This window comes from Chrysochloris asiatica, unplaced genomic scaffold (genome assembly GCF_000296735.1).
Source record: "Chrysochloris asiatica unplaced genomic scaffold, ChrAsi1.0 scaffold00007, whole genome shotgun sequence".
Lineage (NCBI taxonomy): Eukaryota > Metazoa > Chordata > Mammalia > Afrosoricida > Chrysochloridae > Chrysochloris > Chrysochloris asiatica.
The window spans coordinates 31,137,686-31,149,295 of NW_006408525.1; the positions used below are offsets into that span (position 1 = coordinate 31,137,686).

Genomic DNA, 11,610 nt, shown 5'->3' on the forward strand with positions numbered 1-11,610 from the left:
TGTCTCGGGCACTTTCTCCTCCCCACCATCTACTCCATCTCCTCCCTCTCACACCCCCAGCCTCACCATCACACAGTGAAGGCCTCCTCCTCAGTGGCACACCTGTCTACCCAACTGTCTCTTGCACAGAGGGTCCTGCGGGTCTCCCCTTACCCAGAAGGCAGTGCTGGAAAACCCCTCAACATCTGAAACCTTGGAAGGGAAGGAACCTTTAAGTCAGGCTAAAGTCATAATATGACATTTCCCCCTACCCCACCCCTTCCCTTACTTACTACACCATCTGACCAGGTGCACAAGCTGGGAAGCTAGGGCTCACCGGACTCTCCTCCCTCCCCTCTTCCCTCCCTCCTCACCAGGTCCACCAGGTCCACCTCCTAAACCTGCAAGCCCCAGGCCCAGGGGCCTTTCCTCAGCCCTGCTCCTTTCTCTGCTGAAAATCTGGCGGCAGGAGAAAGCCCACAGATCCTACACAGCCGGTGCCATCCACTCCCTGCCCCTTTCCATAGGTGCTCTGGGCTTCAGTCGCATGAGGGCAGGGAGGGGGCGGCAGGTGAGGGGTAGGACTCCAGGACCTCACACCCTTTCACATGTTCACACTCACAGAGCCCCGAGTGCAACTCAACCACAGACTGCCATCTGTCCCCTCCCGCCAGCCTCCCCTCCAGTGTTAAGCTCCCAGGGCTGAGGAAAGGGGTCATCTTAGGATCGGAGGGGTCACCTGGTACTTGATAGCTGTCCAATCAGTTCACGCTGAATGGAGGAGAGAAGGACCGGAAGGGGGAGGAAAATGGGGGAGAAGGGGCCTGCTTCTAGGCCTTGTCTGAGGAGAACACAGGTAGGCTCACCTTTCAGGAAATTCCTTCCCTAAAGACTCCATAAACAACGAAGATGAGGGTGGTGCCCTCTTCCCAGGGGCGAGAGAACCAACTCCCCACCCCTGGGGTATGTTGGCAGGGGCAGTGGGAATGAGGTCAAGCACCGTCACAGACAGTGTAATTGATCATACTCATTACACAGGTGATAAGGCAGGACCAGAGATGCTGACTGACTTGTCCAGGTCACACAGTGAACTAGGGCCAGGAGTGGGATCTATAGCTCTGCTCTCCCCCTTATAACCCTGGACCTCCTGCATTGTAGAAACTGGAGCTGGAGGAAGAAGAGGAAAAAATACCACTGGGAACAGAGGAGATTCCATCAGCGGGGTGATTCCTCAGGAGATGCCTGGCCTGCAGGTCTTCCACTCAGACAACAGAATCCTAGCTCATGGATAAGGGGGCTGCTGTCCTCACCCCACGTCGACCCACATTACCTGTGTACACTCTATGGGCCAGGCGGGTGCGGGGTTCAGAGAACAAGGCCAGTCTCCAACAGTGAAGAGCAAGGTTAGCACCTCTCATGGCAAACAACGCCTCCCACCATCAGGAGGACTGAGACTGCTGAGAGGTTTAGGAGTGTGTGGCAGAGAGCCTGTCCCGGAAATGGAGGGGCTCCTGGGAAGGAGCGCTGGCATCTGGACACCTATCATAGAGAAGCTGCTTAGCCGGCTGGCAGGGGTGCCAGGCACAAGCACCTGCTCTGCCCCCATCCCCAAACTCTGGCCACTGGCCACAAGAGGGCGGGCTGTCTTCCACAGACACTGGAGCAAAGGGAGGCTCTGACGAGGAAAGGATGCACTCACTAATAGGAGCCCAGCCAGTCTTGGTAAACTGCTTACTATTTGGCAAACACTTCCATGGGTCACCTCATTAAAGACTTTCAACCTCCCTAATCCTTAGGTATTGTCCTGAGTTTACATGGAAGCTGGGAGACATAAATGGTTTGGCAGCAGCCACAGGTGACCCAGCAGAATTATATTTGAGTCTGGTAGCTTGAAAAGAGTCCGTAGATGGTGTAACAGTTAATGTGTGACTGCTAACTGAAAGGTTGGAGGTTTGAATCCAGCCAGAGGCATCTTGGAAAAAAGGTCTGGCTATCTACTTCCCTGGTGTGGCCCTGTGGGCTAATGCACCAGACTGCAAAGTTGTTTGAACTGCAAGGTCGGTGGTTCAAGCTCACCAGCTGCTCCTTGGAAACCCTATACAGGGTCACTATGGGTCGGAATCAATTCTACAGCACTTAACAACAACATATCTATTTCCAAAAATCAGCCATTGAAAACTCTATGGAGCACAGTTCTACTCTGATACACACGTGGGTCACCATGAGTATGAAATGGTAACTGAAGAAGAGTAGAGTAGCCTCAAAACTGAAACTGTAACAGGGCAGGAAGACCAGGCATCTTGCAAACAGGAATCGTTGTCTCCTTGTCACAGCACCCTGGACTCAGTCCTGACAGGTGGCCAGCATCAGGCCTTGTTGTAATGCCATCAAGTTCAGAGACAGAAATCAGAGACTACCAAGTGTCAGTGGCCATTCATAGCCCCTCCCTCAGTCACTCATCCTTTGGGCTAAAGAACAAACTAAGACCCCAAGAGAGGAAGTGAATTGCCCATAATTAAACAGCTGGCAGCAGATAGCAGAACAGGATCTGTGCAACTTTTTTTTTCCCAGGATGCCCCTTCTGAACAGTTACTAAAGTTCAAGAACTTAGAGCTACCCACAATGATTTTGAGGATGTAAGTAAGAGTGTTTCAAAACATACTCTCTTATTTATTTCCCAAATTAACATAACTGGAATCCAAAAGGAAAATTATCTCTTAATATACTGGACATCATTCTGAAACAAGGCCATGCAAAGTTAAATAAAAAAAGAAAAAGGAACCGAAATGTTGGCGACAGCTAAAAAGAGAAGCAGATGCCGAACTTTCACATTCATCTTCTCATGTGAGTACCCAAACTACTGAGAGAAAGGCAAGGCAGGTAGAGCCAGCCACAGGACCCTGACCCCTTATTCCATATCCAGATACGTTTTGGAATACAGAATGGTTCGGATTTTAGAAAGATACTATGGTTGGGGCTGTTGTTACGTGCCATTGAATCAGTTCCTACTCAGAGCCGTCGCTATGTACTGGATTTCTGAGGAGTGGCTTGTGAGTTTGAACTGCTGACCTTGTGGTTTAAACTGAGCTTTCAGTCCAGTGCTTATCCTACAGTGTTACAGCAGGACCTGTAATTAAGCTCATTTGCATTTCTACACTACCACCCACTTGTCAGTCTGCCATACTGTGGTGGCTTGTGTGTTGCTATGATGTGAAAGCTACTACATTGCTGGTATTTGAAATACCAGCACGGTGATCCATAGTGGACAGATTTCAAAGGAATTGCCATACTAAAGAAAAACTAGGAAGAAAGGCCTGATGATCCACACCTAAAATCTAACAAATGAAAACTCGATTGGTTACAACAGTATATTGTTGGATATAGCGCAGGGAGATGAACACCTACATAGAAAAAGGGCTCAAAATACACAGTGGTGGAAACAATGGACTCAAACATACCAACAATAGTGAAAATGGGGCAGGAACCAGAACATTTAGCTCTGTGCAAGAGTTGGTTGTCAGTGGGCAACTAACAGCATCTCTTCAGCAAAACATGAATATTCATACTAAGTGGGATGTTGTTGTTGTTGTTAAGTACCAGTCTGTTCCGACCCATAGCGACCCTGTATAGGGTTTCCTAGGAGTGTCTGGTGAGCTTGAAACGCCGACTTTGCGGTTTAAACCGACTTTGCAGTCCAGCGCATTTGCCCACAGCGCCACACCAGGCCTCAGCCTAGAAAACCCTATGGGGCAGTTCTACTGTGTCCTATTTTTTTTTGTTTGTTTGTTAAGTTCCGTCGAGTCAGTTCTGACCCATAGCGACCCTGTACAGGGTTTCCGAGGGTGTAACTCCCTTCCTATAGGGTCGCTATAAGTTGATGGCAAAGAGTTTGGTTAACAATGACTTCATAACAGTTCAAGTAAATTTTTGCCACCAATTGAGTTATGAAAAACCTTAGGCCTCCCAGAGTTCTGGCACTTTGGAAATGCAGATAAAAGGATTGTGAGTCTGATTTTGTGCTGGTTTTGTGGCTAGGAACGTGAAACTTGGTATCCTGTGTTTAAGAACTGGTCCAGTGGGCACTGGACATCGAGTGGGACTTCATAAGGAAGCATGCCCCTCCTCCTCTACGGGTGGCCTACCTGGTCCCGTCGCTCCTCCGGCGGACCTCGCAGGTCCTGGATGGCCTCGTAGACGTTCTCCGAACCACTCCGCACCAAGGGTCGTGGGCACACCCACGAACCCGCCACGCTGCAGGCCTTGAAGCGACCCGTGCTCCCGAGGAGGCCGGCAGGAGGCGCAGCGGTGCGAGCCAGGTCGTCCAGGGATTGCGCAGGTCGCACAGGCGCCGCGGGCCGCAAGTAGAGGCAGGCGGGCTGGCCGGGCGCCAGGCTTCTGCGCTGGGCCTTGGCACCGAGCCGAGCCGAGCCGCACAGAGAGCCGGCGCGGCGCGGGGGCTCCGCGGGAACGCCATCGGGGCCCGCGGGTGCCGGCGCGCTCACAAACTGGTAGTCGTAGGCGAGCGGCTCGGGGACTATGGGGCCCGGGTGGGGCGCTGGCGGTGGCGGGGTGGCAGCGGGGCCGCCGAGCGCGGGCAGCTCACGGACATACTGCGCAGGCAGGTAGAAGGGGCGGTCGCCGGGCTCGCGCCTCACGTGCCACCAGTGCTCCGTGCTGCGGCGCAGCAGCTGGTAGCGCTCGTTGGGCTGGATGGCGACGCGGCGCCCATCCTTGGCCGTATACTCGAAGGGGTGCTCCACCAACACGTACACGTCCCTCTCGACTTTTGTTGTCATCGCGGCCGTGGCGCTTCTCTGCTGGCAACACGGAGGGGTGGCGTGGGAAAGGACAAAGAAGTCAAGGCCGCGGAGAAGGGAAGAACACCGCACCGGGTCGGAGTGGAGGAGGTCTCGGTTCGAATCCTGATCCTGCACTCGCCCTGTGAGCCAGGGTCTCACTTTCCTATCTATAGATTTTGTGGACTAATAACCTCTTCATTCGGTGGCACTGGTTATGAGATTTGAGTTTGGCTTCTGCTCCGTGGTGGAGAGGTTAGGGATACTAGTGATTCAACTGTTGTTGTTATGTGCCGTGGAGTCGGTTTCGACTCATAACGACCCTGTGTACAGGGTTTCTGAGGCTGTAAATCTTTACGGGAGCAGAAAGCCTCATCTTTCTCCCGCGGAACAGCTGGTGGTTTCGAACTGCTGACCGTGAGATTAGCAGCCCAATTCGTAACCACTACGCTACCAGAGCTCCTGTGTGGTGGTGGCTATGTGCCGTGGAGTCGGTTCCGACTCATAGCGACCCTGTACAGGGTTTCCGAGTGCCTGGCAAAACAGCTCAGAGTTAGGGTGATCGACAGCACAGCTGCCAAAACATTATCTGGGCCGCTGTCCTCCCGCCGCCTGCTGTTTGCAGGGAGTCTGCGGATGGCATAGCAGCGCCCCCTCCCGGCAGAATGCTGCCTGCCAGGTCAGGGCCCGGGCGCGGGCTCTGCCGGCTGCTCTTGCAAAGCTCTGCTCGCGAGATGCCCCAGCCCCGCTTAGTCCCAGGGTCTGGGCACCAGGACTGCGTTTGCCAAAGCGGGGAAACCGGTTCTTTCGGTTTCTCCTTCCCTACCCAGCGGCTTTGCCACAGACGTGAACCTGGAGCCCGGCCCGCCCAGACCGGCCCGCACCGCCCCCAACTCTGTAGCAACCACCTCCGTTCCCACAGGGAGGCTCGGCCCTCGCGGTCTGCCTACTTGCCCAGTGTTCCCTACACCGTCCCAAGAGAAAATGGACTTTGTGACCGCAGGACCCCCCACATTTCTGCAGTGATCACAATCTTCCCACTCCCAGGCTGCCTTAACCGGGATCTTGGCTGTAAATTTGCCTGTGTCATCCTCCGAAAGTGACTGGTCTTCAAACTCTTACACTGACCACACCTTCTCCTGCCCCACAAGGTGGCCCAGGACCCCAGCTTCACTTGAAGCTGAGGGACCCCAGGCATGGGATTGGGGCTCAGTGCACCACACCCTCTCTACTTTCTCTAGCTTTCATTGAGGTGGGCAAGGGGATGTAAACTGAGTCACTTAACACTCTGGACTCCGGACGTTGGGATCTGTGAGGGACCCAGAGCTGACCCAACAAGTTCCAGGGGAGAGGACACCCCTTTCACGCTACCTTCCTGGGACCACCGGTTGAGAGCACTCACTTAGACAGGGCCGGCCTTAGGGTGCCCATGAGCTGGGTGGGCGGAACTAGAGGGTGGATGCAGATTAGGTCTCCGTCATGTCTTTGGGCAGAGTTTCCAAGGGCAAGACCGAGAGACCACCAGGACCAGGAGCTAGAGAAGGGCAAAGAGAGAGAGGGACTCTCAGGAGGGACCCGGCTGTCCCCAATTTCCCAAGCAGCTCTGTCTGGGAGTAGCGAGAGGGGCCTTGGTCTGGGTTGGAAACTGGGCAAAACCCTTTGCCACCAAGCTGATCCCAACTCATAGCTCAATGCCGCGGTCTGGGTCTGTGGGGACCCTGGGGACTGGAGCACGGAGATAGAGAAGACATGGGGGAGGTGTTTAGGGTGCTGCGTTCCAAGGGGCGCGGAACCCGGGTGGGGGTGAGATCCCGCCTCTGCCCCGCCCCCCAGGTGGGATTTGTTGCTCTAGAGCCCCTGATCCCTGGCGGGCGACTCTGGGACACCCCCACCCCACCCCCCCGGGCTCAACCCCTATCCCAGCGAAGCTGTCGCGCTCCGGAGCCCTCTCCAGGGGACTGCGGCACCGCCAGTTCCCGTTCACCTCCTATCCCCAGGCCCTTGCCCGGCAGTCGCGCGGGGCCTAGAAAAACTCGGAGGGGGATTCCCAAGGCGGAGACACCCTCAGAGCGCGGTGTCCCGCGGTGGACGTAGAGGGGGCCCGGGTCTGGCTTCCTCCCCAATTCTCGGGAGGCGAAAAGGAGAGAGATGGGGGAGTGAGGAGACTCCCAGAGCTCAAGGTCGGACGCATAGCCAGGAGGTGCCCTGTGTCCACTGCCCGGGCAACGCGAGTCACAGAGACGCCAATGCCCGGGTCGGCACTGGGGGCCTGAACCCCTCTCATCCCCGGCCTACGGCACCCGGATTTCCCGCTTTTCGGGAGACTCCCCAGCGGCTCCCCTTCCCCGGCCTCGAAGTTCCAGCTCTAGTGCGGTGCGCAGGGGAGTAGGGAGGGTGGCCACCTGAGTCTCCCACCCCTCACGACCCTTCCGCGCTGCTAAACGCCCCCAGCCTGGCCCCGCACCTCCGGGCACCCGCTCGCCGGTCTCCGCGGACTGGCTTCCACTTATCCCAGCGAACGCGCGTAGGCTCGCGTCGGGCGCTCCTTCCTCGTCCGTCCCGCTCCCGCGCTGAGGAGTTTCCTGTTCAACAATATAGCGAGGGAGGCACCGGCGGAGAGCGCCGGGCAGAACTTCCTCCCAGGCTGGGTTGCGGCTTCGAGAGACAATCCCCGGTGTCCCGGCTTCCTGTCCCTTCAGGGCCGGGCCAGCGCCCCAGGAGCAGAGACGCCACCCCTCCCTCTGCATCTCCGGAATCCTAGGCCACACCTGGCTATCTCCCGGGAGGGAGGAGGAGACAGTAGGGCCAGGGTGTTGGATGAGGGGGGCTGGAGCCTCCCCACCGCCTTTTCCTGATCAGACTCACCCCCTCCTTGATCTTTGTGGGGGAGGGAGCCACTCTGCCCTCTGTCCAAAGTGTAAACTTGGAGCAACTCCTGAAGGCCAGGAACTTGGGTCCAGCCCTAGGGACCTCTACCTTACCGGAGGTATCTTCAGTAATATTCTGCATCTTTGGGAAGGCAGTCTCTTTCCAGCTGAATCGTGCATATTCTCTCTAGACTTTGCCAAGCCCCAGTCCTAGTGTCCCAGGCCTTGACTCCTGACACCATCTCCTAAAGACTGATGGTTTTGGTGGAATTGGAACCTGGCCACCCACATCCCCAATCTCCCCCACCTCCATGCCTGTGAATCTGCTAAATTTTACCCACAAGCAACTCCATTTTGTGCCAACTATCTTGGTATGTCTGAGGCCTGGTGCCACCTTGGGCTCTTCCAGGCACCTAGAGGATTTCAGCATTCACATCCCTGGTGGCCCTCATGCTTAGAAAAGAGAGGCTGGATGTAGTATGTTAAGGCCCATCCCCACTGGTTCCAGAGTTACCCAGCAAGTCAGGTAGGGTGGCAGTTGTTAAGTACCATCGAGTCAATTCCAACCCATAGCAACCCTGTATAGGGTTTCCAAGGAGCAGCTGATAAGCTTGAACCACTGACCTTGCAGTTCAAACGACTTTGCAGTCTGGACTGCACACACCACAGTGACACACCAGGACTGGTAGTAATTAAGTTTCTTGCCTGGGGTCAGCCAGGTCTCATGCCCAGCTCTACCATTTCCTGGCCTTGAAACTTTGGGAGACTTGCCATATCTCTGCATCTTTCCTGTAAACTGGGGACAGTAACACCTACTTTATAGGATGGTTAGGAAAATGAGTGATAGTTAGTACAATGCAAGGGAAATTCAGTATATTAGCTATTATTATCATAACCTTGCAGTTTGAAACTACCAGCGGTTCCACGAAAGAAAGATGAGGCGTTCTGCTCCTGTAAAGATTTACAGCCTCGGAAACCCTGTGCAGGGTCACTGAGTCAACAATCATTACTTTATGAGAGGAACCTTCCCTCTTTGGGTTGGGATTGGTGTCTCCAAGCCTCCTTTCCATTCTTTCGGCAGAAGGGGGAAGGAAGAGACAGGCGGCCTCAGGAGCACTTGGTGGAGGACACAGGAGCTGAGTCCAAAGGCAGAGCAGTACCCAAGTGATACCCCTCCTGGCCCTCTACTGGGCCTGCCTCCCCCCGGAACTCACATCCGTCTCCTTTTCTCTTCAAACCCACCACCTACTGCCCGTTGTTAAGTAACGTTGAGTCGGTTCTGACTCACAGTGACCCTGTATAGTTTCTGAGTAGTGGCTTATGGGTTTGAATCATAGACCTTATAGTTAGCAGCACTTCAAGATTTCATGTACTGCCCCTGGAGGAAGGCAAAGCTGGGCTCACAGTGTTCCCTTGCAGGCTGGGTAGGACCTTCACCAACAGAACTCTGATCAGGACCCTGAATGTCTGTAGTCCCATTTCCTTGCACTCTGATTTCCCTGCAAGTTCCTCTAATTTCCTCCTCCCATGACAATGATGCCAGTGGGGGGCTCCCCCACAGGACCCCTGGGCTACAGAAATTTCAGGTCAACAGCCAAGTAAACCCCCTTCAGGTTCATGGAACCCTGAAGTCATGAGCCCAGGACCAAGGGCCCCACTTAAGCCACTTGTCCTTCCTGAACCCCTCTCTCGATAGATAACCCAGTGAGAAATCCAGTCTGCAAGTTCCACATGTCCTAGTGTCTAGAGTCTGTACTACAACACTAAAGACCCAGAAGAGCGCCATTTGTGTTTAGAATTTCAGGCACCAGCTTCAGTTGTTATATACAAGCCCACCTTCTTCTCGGTGCTCACTCTGGGTTCACAAGCCCCTGCCTTCAAGTGTTTGCCCCGGACCTGAGCCCTTCACTGGGCCCAGGAACTGACTGAAGTGGGTGATGGATGGCAGATGGCTCTTGGTTTCCCCTCAGTGTCAGTGTTGGGATGCAGAGCAACACTAGTAATTAGAAAGATCAGATCTTTACTGTAAAAGCATTCAAACATCACACAGCAGCAGTTCTTCAATGCATTGCAAAGTACTTCTCAGGGCCAGGCCCCACTCACGAGAAATGGTTTATTGCATAAAATAACATCTTTCAGAGTCATGTGGCCACTACTGAGGTTCACATCAGCTTTCCACTGGAGGTGGGGGAAGGAAAGGTCAGCTCACCTGATGTGTTAGCAGCTTTTTGGTAATGGGGAGAGGGTGAGTCCTAATGCTGATAATCTCCAGTGGGAGAAGGTCCCACCAACCACAGGGTGCTCGGCCAGGGTTTCACTCCTGCTGGAATTGACTCACACGGCCTGAGGTGGCACTGCCAGGGTTCTGGGGTAGCTACGTGCGTGTGCTGGGACATCAATGTCAGCTACGGGAGTTGGAGGCCAGGGTTCTCTTTATGGTTTAAGAGACTGGTGCACTGGGCACAGATTTGCACCATCTTCCATGGCAAGAATGGGGCTAATGGGTCAGCTGTGTGGCAGCCTCCTCCTGCACCGCCTGCCCACCACAATGCACGACGGATCCAGCTCCACAGGGCAGGGCAGGGAACTCAGCAGTCAAGTCACCCCAAGGGGCAGTGGACAGAGTCATCCTCTGACAGTGACAGGTGTATGTCTACCAGAGGCCTCCAATTCCAAGTCAAGTGCAGGTAAGATGGCTGAGAGGGGCTGCTGGGTCCAGGAGAGGCCGGGGAAGGCAGTAAAAAAAAATAAAGCTTATGTTTCCCCCTAAAGCCCCAGGAGCCCAAACACCACTTTGAAAACAATTCTAGGCCTCACTCCAGCCCCAAGACCTCCTCAAAAGGCCATGCTGCTCCCAGGAGTTTCCAGCCTCTAGCAACGCCCCCTACTGGGCAAGTCCAGTGAAGCTTTGTGAATTAATGGCTTATAAAACAAGCTAAAAATCCTTCCACAGGGCTAGCTTCTTCCACAGGTCCCTGCACATCTCTTCACGAATGGTGGAGTCACCTCACAGTGCCGAGCCTGGCAGTCATGGTGCCCAGGGTCAGCCCCTGGCCTGGGCTTGCTGCCCTGTCTGTGGGCCCAGCCCATCTCCCTGCCATGGCAGGGGTCAGTCAGGCCGGGGTGCTTCCCACAAAAGCTCGTCTGGAGTGTCTATTGTGGCACCCTGTCCCTCTCCTTCTGTGTGTGGTGAGGGGGAGGAGGGCCTGGGGTTAGGGCTGGGAGAGATGCAGCTCCTCCCCGGGGACAAGGAAAGCTCAAAGTGCTGACAGTGCTGGTCTTGAGTCACTTCGCCACTGCTGCCATCGTTGTCGTTCGTTGTCTGCTGGGACAAGATCCACAGCTGGAGAAGAGCCAAGACTGGCATGAGAAAGGGGACAGGCTTTTCAGGAGGTGAGAGGGGAAGAGGGTGGTCAGTGAGGTGGGACTGACTGTCCTGTCTGATGGGCAGTTTGGCACATGGCACTCGAGCTACTGATGCCTGGCAAGGGCACAGGAAAGGCACCGGGTCCTGCCAACAGTCTCTGAGCAGCAGCCCTGCCCACTTCACTTGGGGTGAGAATGTCCGGGTTTCCTGGGTGACTTGTGCACAGTCAAGAATAAAAAAATATTTTCTGTTGAAATATGAAGGGGGCAGGGAACCCACCTTATAAAACTAGACCTTTTACTCAGAATATGGAATTGAAAATGTTCCCCAGCCCCAATGGAAGCCGGTGACAGTGAGGGCTTATGAGTACCAAGAGCCCCATGGAAGGGGCATCAGCCAGCGTCCTGCCCTCAGCAGCAGATGGGCAGTGGGAAGCAGTTGGGGGCCGTGAGACACCACTGAGGCTTCCTCCGTCCGAGTGAGGTTTGCGCTGTCAGATGGTCACATCCGATGCTCTCTGACCAGGAGACGAAACAGCCCAGGCTGATACAAACTGCAGCTAGGATGGCTGAGCTGTACCCTCATCCCTGTGGTCTCTGGA

The 11,610-nt window shown here is 54.8% G+C and overlaps 1 protein-coding gene across 1 annotated transcript in view; it reads right to left on the minus strand.

Annotated features, from left to right (window-relative positions):
* ARHGAP27 (Rho GTPase activating protein 27) overlaps positions 1-4,775 on the minus strand; it is a 34,833-nt gene extending 30,058 nt beyond the window's left edge. The window contains exon 1 of the mRNA XM_006833524.1: positions 4,122-4,775. Coding sequence (XP_006833587.1) covers positions 4,122-4,775 — 654 coding nt within the window. The remainder of the gene's footprint in view (positions 1-4,121) is intronic.
* Between the last annotated feature and the right edge of the window lie 6,835 nt (positions 4,776-11,610).